This window comes from Ctenocephalides felis, unplaced genomic scaffold (assembly GCF_003426905.1).
Source record: "Ctenocephalides felis isolate EL2017-DRISC unplaced genomic scaffold, ASM342690v1 CF-g0.4_SCAFFOLD_01492, whole genome shotgun sequence".
Lineage (NCBI taxonomy): Eukaryota > Metazoa > Arthropoda > Insecta > Siphonaptera > Pulicidae > Ctenocephalides > Ctenocephalides felis.
In genome coordinates, this window is record NW_020537646.1 from 55,076,911 (window position 1) to 55,097,145 (window position 20,235).

General features: G+C 33.3%; 1 protein-coding gene across 1 annotated transcript in view; it reads right to left on the reverse strand.

Moving 5' to 3' along the window:
- LOC113371414 overlaps positions 1 to 20,235 on the reverse strand; it is a 292,058-nt gene that overhangs the window by 221,203 nt on the left and 50,620 nt on the right. The window contains exons 3-4 of the mRNA XM_026612042.1: positions 15,417 to 15,591; positions 10,876 to 11,044 (exon numbers count right to left, since the gene is read on the reverse strand). Of these exons, the coding sequence (XP_026467827.1) occupies positions 10,876 to 11,044; positions 15,417 to 15,591 (344 nt within the window). The remainder of the gene's footprint in view (positions 1 to 10,875; positions 11,045 to 15,416; positions 15,592 to 20,235) is intronic.

Here is a 20,235-nt window from a genome sequence, read left to right on the forward strand (position 1 = left end):
ATCTAGGCCTACAAGCGTTATTGATATAGAAAATATAATAGAATTATTTCTGAGATTGTACGTGAAACACCCCGAAAATTATTCCAAGAAATGATAATTATAATCTAATAATTCCGCAAGAGATTAAGAAGATTAGAAAGATTAAGAATTAATTGTACAGAAACGAAAAGCAAGACGTACCTGGCAACATTCTCATCTATCAACGAATAAAACATCCCTTAATCATCTCAATAACACGCTGAGGAAAAAAATGAAAGAATAAAAAAATTGTACATTCAGATCGTATATTCTGCAGCTAAATAGGTACGATAATTCCATATGGAAACCAATCAAGAAAAAAAAAATAAACCCCTACCACAAAACCCTCCTCTGAAAATTACAAACCAAAATGGTTACATTTGGGCAAAAAACAACGAAGACTAGCTGTAAGTGGAATTTTGTCTTAAGGCAATTAAGGCATCGTGCCTTAAGGCAAATTGCTGGAACTTCCCGTACCAAAAACTATTATTTTTTTAAAAACGATTAACATTTTTGAAAAAAATTAACTTTGAAAAAATAAGATTTCTGAGAAACTATAAATTGGACAAAAAATAACTTTTTAATAAAAAAAAAATTAAAAAAAAATTTTTTTTTAATTTTTTTTTTGAAAATTTTTTTTTATCTTTATTTTGACATATTGTGGAAGATCTGAACTTTTTTTCAAAGCAATCGCACTGCTTTATCTGCATAGGGACAAAATATAAAGCGCGTAAGCTCCGCGTCGTTGTCTAACGCATAAACATTGGTACGGAACCCATAGGAATGTTAACAAAATGTATACTTATTGTTAAAATCTCTATAAAATATTTGATAATTTGATGTGCATATGTCCAATGATCATTTTTGACCGCCAAATGGCTCATTTTTTTACTTTTTCCTCCATATTTCCGAAACCGCTAGACCTACCTTCATGAAAATTTTATCGATTCTTCATCTTGTCAATACAAGTGAAATGTTTTTTGAATTATTTAAATCGGACGCTCCGTTCTCTTAAAAACTGAGTTACCATTTTCGGCACTTTTTGTCCCGTATCTTCGGAACGGCTAGACCTGCCTTTGCCAAAAACTAATCAGCACGTCTCCTTATCAATACGAATCGAATGTTTTTTGAATTATTCAAATCGGTTGATCCGCGTTCCCGAAATCGTCGACGAAAATTTGTATCCGCACATACATACACACACGTACATACATACATACATACATACATACATACATACATACATACACACAAAACGGAGATGGTAGTCCTAACACGCCAAAAATGGTTCCCAGAACCGTTTAGTACAACCATCGACGGACTAACACTGACGTCTACAAAGTCAGTCCGCTATTTGGGCGTTCAGTTAGATGCAAAGCTGACATTCCGTGAACACTTGGAACGCACGTGTACAAGGGCTAGCAAGACTGTGTCTAGTCTATCGAGAATCATGGCCAATACTATCGGCCCACGTGCCAAAAAGAGGAGAGCTCTCCTGGAGGTGGTTCACTCAGTCCTGCTTTACGGAGCGGAAATCTGGGCTCATACATTACAACAGAAGACGTATCGTAAGAAACTGGCAGCAGTACAGCGGCGAGGAGCACTTAGAGTGGCTTGTGCCTATCGCACAGTTTCCGAAGACGCAGTGCTTGTTATAGCTGGAGCTCCGCCTATAGACCTTTTGGCGATCGAAAGGGCCAGGTTGTATAACCTCAAAAAAGGAGGCCTCAATGCCAGCGAAGCGAGGGCAATGGTGAGAAAGGACACCCTGAAGGAATGGAAAGTAAGGTGGCAGGCATCTGATCGTGGTAGATGGACAGCACGTCTGATCCCTAATATCGAGGCCTGGCTCGCCAGGAAACATGGCGAACAGACTTCTTTCTAACTCAGATGATGACGGGTCATGGCTCGTTCAATGCATATCTCTTCAGGTTTGGTTTGCACACATCACCGACGTGCAAATACTGTCCGGAAAAAGCCGACGATGCTGAGCACACCTTTTTTAAGTGCACGCGCTGGAAGAACTTCAGGGCTGACACCGAATTGTCCCTGGGAAGGGCCCTTAATCCCCAGAACATTGTAAATACCATGCTGCAAAGCAAGGAAAACTGGGCCGAGGTAGCAGCTTATGCACGGCGCCTCTTGACAGCAAAAATCGCCGAGAGGGACCAATAAACTTAGGAGCTAACGTCACGTGACGCAACACGGACTGGGTTGAAGTAATGCTAACGCGGTTCCGACCCAGTCTTCCCCGTGATCATATGCGGGGAAATGAGGAGGGGAGGTTTTTTAGTGGGTGGAAATCCCACACTACCGTCCATCATCTTTTAAACACACGGTGTCTTTGAAAGATTTTTCCTTCTCTATATTAAAAAAAAAAAAAAAAAAAAACATACATACACACACACACACATACATCCATTTTTTTAAGGTATGCCAAAATGTTCAGAAACCTTTCAAACGTAAAGATATATAAAAATTTTCATTTTAGATTTTTTTGCGATTACTATAACTTGCCCTACGGGAAGTTAAAAAAGCGGAGGCATGTGCAGATAATCTAAGTAGCATTTTTAGCGCTCAAAATATTTTCCAGAATAATTTAATTAACAATTTCGTAAATCAACCCATACATTCAACACCGTTAGGACATTTTTCACCAAATGGAGTCTTATGGCAAATAAAAAAGTAGAAAAACAGATCTTCGCCAGGTATGGACATAATTACTCCAAAAATGATAAAAGAATTGCCTGCTAAAAGTATATTATATATAACAAATATTTTCAACGCCATCCTTCAATATAATTATTGGCCCACAGCGTGGAAGACTGCAGAAATTATTATGATCGCTAAACCAAACAAAAACCATCACACTGCTAGTTCCTACAGTCCTATCAGTCTTTTATCGATATTATCGAAAATTTTAGAGAGACTTTTGTTGCAGAGATTGTCAGAAGACTAAGACGTTTTCCCGATAAATTCGGCAATTACAAGGGGCATGTAAAAAATAAGGTTCCCAACGCTGTACACTCGCCGCGCGAGATACTAAGGGAAATCCGGAAACACCATTTTCATTGGTGATCCATGCCACTCCATTCCAACTACCTGGAAGATCACTGCAAAGCTTAGTGCCAATCTAACAGCCATCCGCGATGGAGCGCGCAATCGCCGTCACCGCCAGGTGTGAAATCAGTTCAGTCATTCGATTTTTAAACGCAAAGAAGCTTACACCTATTGAAATTCATAGACAGTTGGAAGAAGTTTATGGCAAAACTTGCATCAGCGTCCAGCACGTCCTCAAATGGTGCAGGGAGTTCTCCGAAGGACGCATAGACGTTCACGACGAGCAAAGGAGCGGGAGGCCATCGAATTTTGGAACCGAAAATGTGTCTTGCTTACCGAGTTGTAATGCTTAAAAGGTTCACTATAAATTCGGACAAGTACTGCGAGACACTAACAAAACTCAAGAAAGCCATTGAAAATCGCCGGAGAAGAAGACCGAGCAAGGGCGTGGCGGCGGAGTTCTTCGAAGCGGGTTTTCAGAAGTGGAAAACTCCTCAGAAAAAATGTGATGAAAGATCTGGCGACTATGTAGAGAAATAGTTTGAAATACAAGCTTTCCGATGGTATACACATTTATTGCAATAAAAAATGCCTCAGTCCTGAAAAAAATGTGGGAACCTTATTTTTTACATGACCCTCGTATTTTACAACAAGGCAGTACTCTTTTGTACCTCCCTTCCATCTTGTTCCTTCGATTGCTTTTTTGGCAGTATCGACAACTAGCTTTATTGCGTCCAGGGTTGATCATACGGGTTGTCCGCCAGAAGTGGGTCAACGACAGCCTCAATTCTTTGGTGAATTATTCGTTCCAATATCTTACCAGCCGTATCTAGCATGCAGAGCGGACGGTAAGATGACGGCTCTTCTGGCGGCTTATTTTTCTTAGGGAGAAGTACAAGCCGCTGTTGCTTCCACTTACTGGGAAAAGTCCCTTCTTTCAAGCATGTGTTAACGTAACGTAAACGTCTAGAAATAACGACGGCGCTGCCTTAATAATGGTTTTCAGTGCAGTGTTAGGAATACCATCTGATCCAGGCGCTTTATTATTTCCTATACGGTTACATGCCTCCATTAACTCGTCTTCAGTGACTAGTGGGATGCCATCTAGTTTAGTTGAGGCCAACTGGTAGCTGAAACTGCGTTGCTGTGGAAACAGCGCAGTTACAACTTTCCGAAGAAAACGAAGACACGTAGGCGACTGCAGTTGTTGCTTTTTCAGCAGTGTCATGACCACCTTGTAAGGCCTACCACAAACGTCTTTGTCCAACTCACTAATGAGATCTTTCCAGCATCTTTGTTTACTTTCTTTGATGGTCGTATTCAATTCTCGACGAGATTTTTTGTACTCTGCGATTAGTTCATCGCTGTTAGGTCGCTTATAGCCACGCTGTGCTATTCTTCTTTTTTTGTGGCATTCTTTACGAAGGACACTGATGTTATCATTCCACCAATAGACGGCAGGTCTTAAATTTATGCCACCCATTCGGGGCATACTGGCATCACAAGCCTGGGTCATTATTTTCATCACGGTTTTGGTCCTTTCTTCCGCGCATCCAGTGTTGATCGGGCTAACATCAAGAGCTACTAGCAATGCATCTCGGTCAAAAGATTTCGTTTTCCAACCAGCGCAGTTAACTTGCTTGATAGGTCTTTCAAAATTCTGTTTGGACGATATTTTCCAAAGTATTGCGTTGTGGTCGCTGGCTGTGTACATATCCATCACCCTCCAGTTGTAGTTACCTCTGACGAGACTAGTGCTGACAAAAGTGAGGTCTATAATCGAGCTTGCGTCGCCTTTGGCGTAGGTCGGCGTATCGCCACTATTGAGCAGGACAACGTCTAGTTTACTTAAAGCTTCTAGTATTGCTTTTCCTCGTGCGTTTGTGTACTTGCTGCCCCAATCTACTGCCCAGGAGTTGAAGTCTCCGGCTATCGCAACTGGATGATGTTGCTTAGCGTCCTCGGTCAGTCGATCCAAAAAGTCAGTAAATTCCACAAAGGAGAAGCTAGGTGGTGCATAGCAGCTGTAGAAGCGGATGCCATCTATTAAGCCACTTCTATAGTGACTCGTCGTATTGAATAACCCTTGGCATTAAAATAAATTGAGCTATTGGAAATAAATTTGTTCTACAAATCCGACGCTGCGTTTGGTAATTGTGCCCTGGAAGGTGAGTTTGCTACTGGACCAAATAACAGCTTTAGTGGTTGTGTCCGTTTTATGTATGTATGTGTGTATATATATGTGTATGTGCGTATATGTGTATATATATATATATATATATATATATATATATGTGTGAATATTTGTGAATATGTGTGTATGTACATATATAAGTGTGTATTTATATATGTATGTGTATGTTGTGGGTATATAGGTATTTGTATATGTGATGTTTTGTACTTTGGGTATACATTTGTATATATGAGTATGTATATATATTAATATATATAAAAATTATTATTATATATAAAAATATATGTATATATATATATATATATATATATATATATATATATGTACATATATTTTTAATTATAACAATTTAAAACAAATTTCATAAACAAACCGTCTCATTAATAGAACATTTTTTCTCCTAACGACATCTATTTTTCAACTGGACCCTAACCCTTCCTTTTCAATCTGATTGCGTGACTATTCAATTTCAAGTGGTTTTAAAGTGGTAAGAGAATTCGGACGATCGTTGGTGTGGTAGAAGACAGTGTATCGTGCGACTTGTAACGAATAACACATGATGCTAATTTAGGTTTCCATATTTTAAATTTTAAATTATAACACACTGATGATGAGACAAAACCTAGTCTCGAAACGTTTGTGACAATTATTATTTAATAAATTAGTGCAAAAAAGAGTGTTGTTTGTTCATATTTCCAAATTAATATCTATTATCCACTCAGAATACGTTTGTTATATTGGGTTGGGGAAAAAGAAATCCATTATTTTTACGTGAACTTCAAGACTTTATTTAACATGTTTTGCATTGTCCGATTTAGGTCAAATATGCACTATTTTGTTCTATAATTTGTTGCCATTTTAATGGTAGCTTCATTATGCCTCTCTCATAAAAGTCTTGGTCCATATTAGCGAAAAACTCCAGCAATTGATTTTCACACTCTTCCCTTGATGCCAATTTCTTATCACTAAAAAAGTTTTGCAATGCAAGAAAAAGAGGGTAATCGCTTGGTGCGAGGTCCGGACTGTATGATGGATGCATCAAAACTTCCCAACCAAGCTCCTGGAGTTTCTGACGAGTCACTATAGAAGCTCGAGCCACACACTTCTATAGTGACTCGTCGTATTGAATAACCCTTGGCATTAAAATAAATTGAACTATTGGAAATAAATTTGTTCTATAAATTGCAGTGTATAGTTTTTAATATACAATTTTATTAAACATATTTTAATATTTGTTAAAGGGATAATTAAAGTGTTAACTGTGGAAATTGAGAATCATAATTTTATTTGAGGCAGTTCTACATTTAACATCACTCATTTGTGTAAATAGTAACTCGAAAAGCAATAATTATTATGTTTAACTGAACGGTAAATATTAGTATAGAATATTGAAAAAATGTAGATGTGGGTACAGGACAACATCTGTCGGGTCATCTAGTATATATAAATAAATGAAACTCGACTAAATGTTAGATTAGCTAAAACTGGAAAATAGCTGAACTGATCTTTCTAGTTTTAATCTTGAAAGATTCGTGCCAATCCAGAGATTGTCCAAAAGCGCATAGAAAATTTACATTGTTAATTTGAAAATTTTTGGTAAACAGCACTTGGCTTCCTACACAATATTATTCAAATGACAAATGAATCGCCTACTCATATGCCAAATGGTTTGTCATTTGCATCATTTTATATTCATTAGTATTTATAAAACATTTCCTAGACATTATTATTTTATTTAGATTATTTAAATTAAAAACCTAAATTTGGAATCGATCAAAAGGGACATTTTGTCGAATAACTTATTACCAGATATAACAGATCACAACTTAAATAAGAAGATTCGGTTGATAATATAACTTTGGAATACACACCTGCAAAAATGTCAATGCACAAAATTACATTTTCTCTGGAATAAAATATTTTGAAAATTGATTATAATGCTCGCATTCAATTAAGTGTATCAACAGTTCTGATACTAGTGTTGAAGTTTGATACTAAACGCTCTGTGTCTACTATGTTTATGTATATATGTTTGTCTTTTGTTTTATGTAAAACAAGTGATTGTTAATAATGTTTGTAATGCATGTGATTAGTTAAAGAATATATAATCAGTCAGTCTGTTTTTATCCTTCTGCATAAACGGTTGTATTATTATTCACATAAACTTTTAACATAAATTCTACAACTAGAACAAGTATAGCAGAAAAATGATTCATTGATGTCCTACAATTTTGAAGGACTTCCTTATAAACGATATGTCAAAATCCATGCATTTTAGACACAGTCAGGTATCGTTCATGTTGCATTAAATCACGCTATAAATTGAAAAAGATGAAAAACTTCAGCAATCATTGGATAATGCAATGTAAAATATAATTCACTAATGGTTAATTTCCACTAATTTTGAAGAATAAACTGGAAACATTTTCTATAAATTTATCAAAGAATCGATAGTAATATATGAAGATCCGGGGTTAATAAGGTCCACAATTAATAAGGTAACCATTATCTCAAAAACCAGTAAAGTTTAGCATCGTTCAACAACAGTATTTGGAAATAGAGAGAAAAAATGTGTAACCAGCTATAACCTTGATTCTCATGACTTTGCTATTGGGAGATAAACAGTAATCTTTGAAAATCCATAAGAAAAGTATTTCCTTCCGTTGGTAGTTTTTTAGCATTAGTTAAAAATTTAATTATTTTATATAATACCTTTAAAATTAAAATAAGACATTAAACCTGTTTGCCACCCGGCCGTTACTCAGCCTATAGGATAAAAGGTCTAAATAACAAATTTTTAAAAGGCAGCAAAAAAGCACATTTCTGCAATGATGAAGTAACTGGCAGAGTTACAGATAATCGAACGTTTGAAATGTTGTACGTTGTGATATAATTGATTTGATTTATATAATATAATTAATATTTGCTCAAAGTCAAATTGGACATTTGCGCATCGCCCTGTTATACATATATACTTTTTATTAAATTTACTTTAATTCATCGAATGTTACTTGAAACTTTTCAAAAAGGAGGTTAAAGAAGAAGACTTAATTCATTTTCTATCTTTCCTCGCAGAAATTTGAAATTTTTTTATAAGTTCAGTAGTATTATTTACAATTATACACAAAATCCCGAATCTAAAAAGAATCTGAAAAACTTGAAACGTAATCAACAAGTCAAAATACCAACAAAGTCTTGGATTGGATTATACCATGTTTTCTATAGAAAGTGTATAAAACTTTCTGTTTGATTGTATTGACAAAATATAGACAAATTAGTGGGGTTTATTGTTTTTATAATAACTCATTGTATGTAGCAATCAAACAACACATCCTTATACACTAAAAGTATTAATTTTTTTGATTCTCTAGAAATTGTTTAGAATATACCTTTTACTTAGCAAAACAACATTTGCCGGGTCAGCTAGTATAGATATATATATATATATAAATATATATATATATATATATATATATATATATATATTGTAGTTTCGAACAAAGAATCCAAAAAGTAATAAAAAATGTTTTTTAACAAACCATTTCTTTATTTATTTACTGACGACGTTTTGGAATTAGGTACCTTCTATCTTCAGGACATCTGTCAAGAAACATGATCTTGATAAGATTTAAGCAAACAATATGTTTAAGAAAAGCAGAAGCTAGTGGAATGTACATGACATTATAATCAAAATGAAAATATAACAAAACATTAAATTACTTTAACTCATACAACAAACTTTTGCAATTTGCTTTCAAAATTGAAAATAACAATTCTATGAGCTTCCTAGACTTACAGCTTGACCGCGAAAATAATAATATAATTACCAATTGGTATCATAAACCAACTTACTCAGGTCGATCGTAAACTATCTTTCGTATTACCCTCTTATTATAGATTATATTATTATATTATTATAGATTATGATATACTACTTTCTCATAACAAATTTTTGAAGAATAACCTCTCATTAGCATCACAAATCTTAAGTAAAAATTCTTATTCTCAACATTTGATCCAATCCATAACCAAAAACAAAATTTTATACCTCCAGAACCGCCATAACATTTCAACTGAAAATCGAAACCGCAAAAATTAGGTAGAAACTATTACCTTAGCCTTTATAAACGATCTTCGTTAAACTACGCACGGAAAAACTCTTCATTAAACACAATATTAGAGTTGTCTTTACCTCAAATAACACTCTTTCAATAATATTTACTAGTACACAAATAAAATTGCCTAATTAGTATACAAATTAAATTGCCTAAATTGCCAAAGGTTTTACATTGGCAAAACTAGCCAAAATCTACACAGGAGAATATCTCAACACAGGAATAAAACAATGCTCACAGAACATATTACATTTTGAATATATTTAAAAGTAGATTTAGTGAAGGTTGTCTAATATCGTTAAACAATAAAGCAATCGACAAGAGACTTGACACCTCATCGCTCTGTAATTTTTCAAACAATATTATTACTGAAGAAAGCGTGACCCATTTTTATTAATTTCCGAAACCATATGTTTTTACCAGCTTGCAAAAAATCTTTGTAAACACAATTCAAATTACAAATTTAGTTTTTTATCCCTAATTCATAATTATTTTTAAATATTTGAACTACTGATAACTTGGTGATACAATTGTTAATTAGTGTAGTGTAGTGTTAAATTGTTTGTATCAGTAAGTACCTATCTTTAAGTCCAATATCTTGTATCAATTTTCTCTTATAAATTAATTATAAAAAAAAACTTTTTAGTTTTCCACTGAATGACAGTCTCGATGAAGACTGAAACGTATAGATAAATAAAGCTGATTTCCTAAGTGCTTTAGTTTTTTTTACATGGTGATATTGCCTGCCTCAACACACCCGTTTTAATATCTTATATATATAAAATTCTTCTATACGAGTGTAAGTCGAGTTACTCCTCCTAAACGATTATTCTAATTTTGATAAATCTTTCTGAAGTTTGTTGAAGAAATTTTTTAGAATGTAAATGATTATAAAACTATTGTAATATTGTATTATTAAATGGAAAAAATTGCAAAATACGACATGTCATTGTTTGACATTGAAAATAATTCAGACATGGTTTAGTATTGAAAACAAATGAGAACTGTCATCTGACAATAATTTCAGTTCACTTATGAGTCTAGACAATATTAGAATATAATATATTCATGATTATGAATTAGTTTACATTATTATTGCCAAAAAGCAGCTGAGGTGTGCCAGAAATTAAAATAATATACAATACAGTATATGTTTGGCAGATAGAGTTATTTAATTCAATTTGACAGATTTTTTAACTACAAATACATGTCGTGTTATGCCTTATATTTGCCATTACTTTACTAAATCACAATGCAAACAAAATTTACTTATTCAAAAAATTGATTGGAAGTTTTAATGTGTCAAAAATTCATTTCTCCAGTCAATGTAAAAAATGTTTTTCCTTAATTTTTTTGTAATAAACATTTTATTTAAATTGCCTTGAAACTATTTTTGTCCAAAAACTTTCATCTTTTTGCATGAGTTAAATTGGCTCACGTCAGTGACAATATAACATCCGTAAATCTAGTTTAAATGATAAAGTATACCTGTACGTGTCACAGGCAAGGTTTCCTGGTTTCTGACAGATTTTTCATCATCACTGGAAAGCACATGTACGGGTGAATGTATTGTGTTTGAACTAGTAACCAATTGTTCATCATTTTTAAACGTATTTGGTGTTTCCTGTACATTTTCTGAAACTTTTTCTGAAGTTACCTGAAATTAATATGTCGCCATAAATACTAATGTTGGATTCAGAAGACAAACATGGTCTGATGCGTCTCATCCAAAATGCAAAGACCGATTAATTTTTGACAAAATTGACCAACAAATGTCGTTGTAAAATTTTTTGGTCGCCTAGATCAAGCAAAAATTCATTCGTATTTTTGAACATTAGTGAACATATTTCGTATATTTTAAATGTGTGATACTACGGATTTTGTTTCAATTTTAATTCGTTTTAATTTTCTTTAAATTTTCATTTGTTATATAAATATAATATATGTTATATAAATATATAATATATAAATATAATATATATGGCAAAGCTGTGTTACGTTCCATTTCTCATACAAAATCGTTCTGAATACTGATAAAAGCCATGTCGTTGCTGTGCAATCAGGGGTTATGTCAGGTTGGCAGATAGAAAAATGTCAAAAACGATCTTATGATAACTGGATCTTTTTCATTAATGTTAAATAACATACGATTGAACTTGCATACTTTATGTGAAAAACGCTTGATCGTACAGCAAATACATGGCATTTTGGCAGTATATGGTACAATTTAGTATGAGAAATTAAACATATCATAGCCTTGGCATAACAGTGGTCTATTTTGCGGCAGCATCGGCCGAATAGTGAATTGATTTAGCATTACAGCTGCACATTTACAAGAGATGAATTCGAAATGGAATTTGTCACCAACAAATAGCTGAAAAATATTATTCAAACGTAGTTCGAAGTCAGTTGCAACAAAGTATTCAGGTTTTACATCATATTAGCAACTACCCTGAAAAATGGACTTTGTCTCTGAATACACTTCTATATATCTATATTATTCCTCATAACCAGAAAGGGTCGTGCAGGTCGATTTAGACAGGGAAATTGAAATCCAAACCGATGACTCATATTTTTTATGGCTCAAATGAAAAATGAAAAACTTGAGAATCAAATTCAATTTCATAATTTTAATATAGTTATATGAATAAAATATGGTAAAATTTTTAAACGTAATAACATTTTATAGAATAAAATATTTTTAATTTCCCGTGGGGCAAGTTATAGTAATCGCAAAAAAATCGAAAATATTTTTTTTATATATCTTTACGTTATAGAGGTGTCTGAACATTTTGGCATACCTTAGAAAAAATGAATGTATGTGTGTGTGCATGTGTGTGTGTGTGTGCATGTGCGGATACAAACTTTTGTCGCGATTTCGGGAAAATTTCGGTTCAACCGATTTCAATTATTTAAAAATCATTCGATTCCTATTAATAAGGATACGTGCTGATTAGTTTTTGGCACAAGCAGGTCTAGCCGTTTCAAAGATACGGGGCAAAAACATTTTACTTGTAGTGACAAGATGAAGAACTGATTAAATTTTTGGGAAGGCAGGTCTAGCGGTTTCGGAGATATAGTAAAAAAAGTAAAAAAATGCCATCGTGAAGTCAAAAATTATCATTAGACATATGCTATCTAATTATCAGATATTTTATGCAGATTTTGATAATATGTATCAATTTTGTTTACATTTCTATGTATTTCGTAACATCGTTTGACCGTTAGGCGGCGATGCGGCGCTTACGCGCTTCAATATTGCGTCTCTATGCAGCTAAAGCAGTGCGATTGCATTGAAAAAAGCATATTTACAAAATATATCGAACTGAAAAAAACAAACAATTTGCCTTAAGGCACGATGCAGTACACCACTAGTTATTAAATAATTTATCACTTTGCCGTTCTTTCTATATTCTTTTCGAGGATTGATTTTCATATTATTATTGGTATGTAAAATATTAAATTCAATATTTTTCTGATACCATTGGATTAGCTGATCGATTTTTATTTTTCAAACAACCGGCTAATTTATAGAATGTCGGGCTTTGGGAAAACCAGATTAAATTCATTTGTAAACTTTTGGTATGGATATTCCTTATTGTTATCATTTAATGACAACAAAAAAAGCGGATTAATAACAGACCTTATAAATGTTTGTGTATAAGTTAAATGCAATGTTACCTCTTTCCAAAAAAAAGATAATAACCAACACTGCTGTAACATTTGAGAAAATTAATTTGAATAATATTAATAATAAATAATGTACCTACTTTACTTTAGTAATTAGCGAAAAATAATGTGTACCCATCAAAGTTAGCGCATTCTTTGATAATATATTTGAGGTGGACAGACTTGGGTCGCATGGTGGAGTGAGCCACCCGAATGACTAAGACTCAAACTGCGCACATATTTATCACATTTTGATACTCGCTCAATTTTAAAAAGCATTTGGCGGTTATAGACCTACTCTGTACAGAATGAATGAACACGCGTTAAAAATTTTGCTGAGAAATTCTTACGCTATGTACAGAATGAATGTAGAGGCGGTTGTAAACCTACTCTGTACGGAATGAATGTAAACGCGTAATATTACATCTCCTGAAAACAGAGATATCGCGGCAGAAGCAGCACAGCGTCAAAAATCGCAAGTATCGCGAAAGTTTCCAATAAGGCCAATACTTCACAATCAGCTGAGAAAAAAAGAAAACAAAGAAAATCATCGTTTTTTCAAATGAAGACATCGATTTTTGCATGGTTTGCAATAAATTGAGGCCGGAAAAGCTGACTAGAAAAAACTCGAGTTAACTCGAGTTTGATAACTGCGACGAATATTGCAAAATGTTTGATATATTCAGGGCCGTGCCTGGCCAGCGTGCAGTGCGAACATCGCAAGCAGGCGGCCGCCTTTGGAGGCGGCCGAGAGGCGGCCAAATCAAAAAACGAAAAAATGTAAAGGCGGCCAATACACGAAAAGCGACCATAACAAAAAGCGGCCGTAATAAAAAGCGGTCGCATTGAAAGTCCACGGAATCAAAAGGCAGCCAAATTGAAAAACGGCTAGATTAAGAGGCGGCCAAACTAATAGTATTGAAAATCCGCTGAGTTAAAAGACGACCGTAGTCAAAATCAGCCGAAGGCGGGCGTATTGAAAGCTAAATCGTATTAAAAAGCGACTTTTGAAAGTTTTGTTTCCAAATTATTAATAAGTTTATAAACTTGGTGTAAGGTGTAACATTGCCTTAATGTAAGATGCATGTATTTTTGAACACGTGTAAATAATCTACTTAACTATAAACAAAATATTAATTTATGAGTGCATTGCAATGTGAAAAACTGTCGCAGATTATTCAATTTTGTACAAATTTTTTAAACATGTTAGTTATTTTTTATAAATGGTTTCAAAATTAAATATTATTGGATAAGAAAAAAACGTGTAGTATGTTCATTAAGAACAGAATCCAAAAGCACCAAAAAAATTTGTTAATCAATAACTGAGAAACGACTCGACGGATCATTGACACAATCTAATCAGCACGATTCTCAAATAGTACCTTTGTAATGCTTTTTGGATTTTCAAAATCGATTCGCGAATTTAGACTATATCGTAGACGAAAAATTTGACACTTTTGACAATCCTAAAGAAACGGCTTGGCCGATCTTGTAGCAAAAGTAACCAGCACGAGTACTTATTGAATTTCATAGATGTTTTCAAATAAGATTGCGCATTTTTAAAAAAACGTCGACCAAGGATGAAATTTTGCCTCACGTAAAAAAGTGCTACTCATTTTTTCAAACTGTGATAATATTTTGAAAATTAAAACGACTTGTCGTAAGGTCGAAATATTTAGTTATATAGTTCATGATCTCTATCGCCAAATATCATCGTAAAAATATATTGATATGAATATTTAACAATTAAATACCAAGAAACGATCCGTCCGATCTCTTAAAACTAATCAGCACGATTTACAAATGATATCTTTCAAACAGTTTCTGAATGTTTAAAAACGATGCAGAATTTTTGGCTAAAACATGTACGAAAATTTGTAGACTTTTCTATTGATTAGAAACGGTTTGGCCGATTGTTGTACAAAACTGACAGACGGTAGTCGTTATCTAGTTACATCGAATGAAAACGTTGACAAAAAATTAAAAATCGGCTCATATACACACTTTTTTACAAATTTGGTCTCGAACGATTCAGAATGACTAGAAACATAGAGAAAACATACAAATTACAAGTCGAGAACATATTTGATATTTTCCTATTATATTATTTTCAAGGGCGGCCAAAAAATGCTCGCACGCAGGCAGCCACATACCCAGGCACGGCCCTGGATATATTTAATAGTTTTCACAAAAAAAACTCTAGAAAAATGTGTTTTTTTTCGGACGATTAAGTGTATATTAATGTATGTATTATTAATATATTAAGAGCAAATACTACTTACAACTAATTAAAATTAGGTTACAAGTCAGGAAAAAATAATATAATAAAATGCGATGCAGTAAATAATAGCTCAAGTTACCTGATTTATTGATTCTTCGCTAGCTTTGGGTTTTGGTTTTGATTCAGCTTCTATGTTAATTATATTAGCAATATTGTTGTTCTTATAATTTATTTTATGATATCTTTGATCTGATAGGCTCGAGTATGAACTGTAATTTCCTCTATTACGTGGCCAGTTATTGTATCTGTTGTACCTAAAATAAAATCAATTATATATAAATATATATCTTATATATAAAAATGAAGCTCTCTTTCAAATGTCTTAGTAAAACTCAAAAACGGCTAAACCGATTTGGCCAGTCTTAGTATTGAAAAATTCGTGCCAATCTAGAGAAAGTCCAAAAGGTGAGAAATTATTTCAAATCCGCGTAGAAACTTCGCATTTTTAATTTGAAAATTTTTGGTAAACAGCACTTGATTCAAAATGGCTTCCCACACAATATTATTCAAATGACAGATGAATACTACTCATATGTCAAATGGTTTTGATAAGTTAAAACAGATTATGTGTTATTCTTTTAATTTTAAAATTTAATTATTTATATATTTTTAAATGTTAATAAGAATGCTTATTTTGATTTTATATGAGGTTTTTATTTAAATCTCAAGTGTTTGCTCACTGCCTTTTTGTATTATTTTATCAAGAGCTTGAAATAATACTATTCATATTGATTAAGGCTTGCTTATGAAAGAATAAATAAATAATTTTGTTTCAAACGCTGTGCTGTGCAAGTAGTTATTGGTTTAATGTGTTACCAAAACATTTTATGAATTATATTTAGGTTATTCAAATTGAGATCCTAAATTTGGAATTCATCGAAGGGGACACCATAGACATTTCTGTCTAATCACTTATTGCAAGTTATAATAGACAGCAATATGAATAAGAAAATTGGATTATAATACAGATAGTAATTTTTGAAATCATATTCATAAAAATCTTCGAAAACAAAGTTGTTTGAAAATTGCTTATAAAGCTCACATTATCCACATAAGTTTAAATAGATATGGAAGTAATCATTTCGAATATATAGTACAATCTATTTACAATACAAATTTTTCATTACAATACTATAAAGAATTTTGTAGTTATATGGTCCCTGGCATTTATATTTTTAGAGATTGACAAATGTCACTGTTCACAGAAAAGTGGAAAGTATCAGTAGTACGAACTTGCATTATATTACATGATTTCATCATCCGAATAGGCTTTCTAATGCATAGAAAGAAGTTTTTCCAGAATTCCAATTTGCAATGAAAAAATTAAAATAGTTAAACATGTCCCACATGATAATAATAGAATTTTTACAGAATTTTTCTTATGTTGTTTAGATACTAATGTTGTTATTCATCGGGTCTTTTCCCAATTACTTCCCGAGCATACTATATAGTGGTCATGGTGATAACAAAGATACCACTAATTTGGATACACAGTTGTAGAAAAGGAAAATCAAAATAAACACATTGAAATTTATCACAATATGTACTCATGTTGAAAATCTATATATGTTCAAGCAAATTCATAAAGAAGAAATGTCCATTTTATATAGCTATATAACAATCGGGGTAAAACTTTAAAATGGCTGTGCGAATTGGGCCAGTCTTAGTTGCGTAATTTTATATTCATTAGTATTTATAAAACATTTTCTAGATTATATAGTTATTTTATTTAGATTATTTAAATTAAAAACCTAAATTTGGAATCGATCAAAGGGAACATTTTGTAGAATATATATATATATATATATATATATATATATATATATATATATATATATATAAGGTTGTCAAATATCTCCCTTCCGCTTTTTTTCTCTTTATTCAATGCTTTATAAAAAGTGTTACAGTGATCGGATTTAGTTCAAATATGCGCCGTTTTGTTCGAGACGGCAACTTCATAATACCTCCCTCGTAGAAGCCCCCCTCCTTATTTGCGAAGAACTCGGACAGCCACTTTTCACAAGCCTCTTTTGAGTTCAACTTTACACCACCAAGGGCATTCGCTATGGACAGGAACAGGTGGTAATCACTTGACGCTATGTCCGGGCTATATGGTGGATGCGATAAAACCTCCCATCCGAGCTCCCGTAGCTTCTGACGAGTCATCAACGAAGTGTGTGGTCTGGCGTTGTCCTGGTGGAACACTACACCCTTCCTGTTGGCCAATTCTGGACGCTTCTGGTCGATCGCATGCTTCAAGCGGTCCAGTTGTTCGCAGTAGATGGTAGAATTAAGCGTCTGACCATATGGGAGCAGCTCATAGTGGATGATTCCCCTCCAATCCCACCAAACACACAGCAAAACCTTCCTGGCCGTCAATCCCGGCTTGGCCACTGTTTGGGACGGCCTTCGACCACGACCGTTTTCGCTTGATATTGTCGTATGTGATCCATTTTTCGTCGCCAGTCACCATCCGCTTCAAGAATGGGTCGAGTTCGTTCCATTTCAGCAGCATATCGCAGGCGTTGATTCGGTCCAGAAGGTTTTTTTGCGTCAAATCATGCGGCACCCAAATATCAAGCTTTTTTTTGTATCCAGCCTTCTGCAGATGGTTTAAAATGGTTTGGTGACTAACTCCCATCTCCTGGGCGATGTCACGAGATGCCACATGCCGGTCTAACTCGATGTATTCCATGATTTGATCGGTATTTGTCGTCACAGGTCTTCCGCCGGCTGGCTTATCCATGGTGTCGTTTTCACCGGCTCTGAATCGTCGAAACCATTCCTCCGCGGTTCGAAGTGATAGAGTACCATCCCCCAAAACACCATTAATCTCACGGAACGTTTCTCTAGCGGATTTGCCCTTAACGAAGGAAAACTTTAAAATAGCGCGAATTTCGGCGTTAGTGAACTCCATGTTTACACGTCTATAACTGTTGAACGCAATATCCAAACTAATCATGCATAGCGTCGTTTTGTAGGTTATGTCAAGACCTTTCAAATTATGTATAGTATTGCCAAATACGAGCTCTGTAGCGCTTTGTACATAGCCGCGAAAAGGCGGAAGGGAGATATTTGACAACCTTATATATTTATATATATATATATATATATATATATATCTTATATATAAAAATGGAGCTCTCTTTCAAATGTCCAAGTAAAACTAGAAAACGGCTGAATCAATTTGGCCAGTTTTAGTCTTGAAAAATTCGTGCCAATCCAGAGAAAGTCCAAAAGGTGAGATATTATTCCAAAATTGCGTAGAAACTTTACATTTTTAATTTGAAAATTTTTGTAGAAGCGTAATTTGAATAAAACAATGGACGGTGGCCAATACGTGAAATGCCAAACGATTTTGACAGACAACATCTTATTACATTTAATAAGATGTTTTACGTGAATATTATTTAATTATGATTAAATTGTAGTAAGTAGTTTTGTTTGTAGTTTTATTTGTATACAAAAACGTTAGTAAACGGGCCACAAGTGTTACTAGAAACTAAATATCAACTTTTTTGAAATGTTAATATGAAAATGCAATTTTTGGCATATTTTTCTCAAACACGATGCTCTGATAGATCTCATTTGTATAATTATACACTCATTGGTATTTATAAAACATTTTCTAGGTTATATTATTTTTTATTAATGTTATTTAAATTCAGAACTAAATTTGGTATCGATCAAATGGACATTTTGTCGAATAACATTTTCCCAGTTATAATTTCCCACAATTTATCGAAGAATAGATAGTAATATATGAACGTCCGGGGTTAAAAAGGTCCACCACCGATGTGTCAAAAATCAGTAAAGTCAAACATTGTTTAACAACAATATTTGAAAGTACAGGAAAAAATATGTATAACCAGCTATAACCTTGATTTGAAAACGGTAATCTTTGAAATGAGGGATGAACATTTCTCTTTGAAATCCATAATAAAAGTATTTTCTTCCGTTGGTAGTTTTTTAGCATTAGTTAAAAATGTAATTATTTTGTAAAATACCTTTAAAATTATAATAAGGCTTTAAACCTTTTTACCACCTGGCCGTTTCAAGTTACCCCGCCTATAGTGTAAAAAGGTCTAGATAATAAATTTTTGAAAGATATTAAAAAAGCACATTTCTACAATGATGAAGTAGAAGGCAGTTTACTGAACGTAGTTTACAGATAATTGTTCGTTTGATATGTGTTATTTGTTGTGATATAATTATTATGGTTTTCACAATATAGTTTATATTTTCTCAAAGTCAAATTGGACCTTTGTGCCTCGCCCTGCTCTACATACATACTTTTTATTAAATTTACTTTTATCCATCAAATGTTACTTGAAACTTTTCAAAAAGCAGGTCAAAGACTTAACTTAATTCATTTTCTATCTCTCCTCGCAGAAATTGTTAGTATTATTTACAATTATACACAAAATACAGAATCCAAAAAGAATCTGAAAAACTTGAAACGTAATCAATAAGTCGAAAGACCAAAAAAGACTTGGATGCATTATACTATGTTTTCTATAGAAAGTGTATAAATCTTCCAGTTTGATTGTATTGACAAAATATAGACAAACTACTTGGGTTTATTCTTTTTATAATACCTCATTGTCTATAGCATTCAAACAACACATCCTTATTGCACTTGAAGTATTAATATTTTCGATTCTCTAGAAATTGTTTAGAATATACCTTATTAGCAAAACAACGTTTGCCGGACCAGCTAGTATATATATATATATATATATATATATATATATATAAATATATATTAAAATTTTAATAAGTTTGATGTTGAAATATGTGAGATTCAATCTTCAAGGCAATACATCAATTAACTAGTTGGTTTGGTATTTAGCCTTGAGGCAAGTTACATGAACTTCCCGATATGTGTAAATAATCGA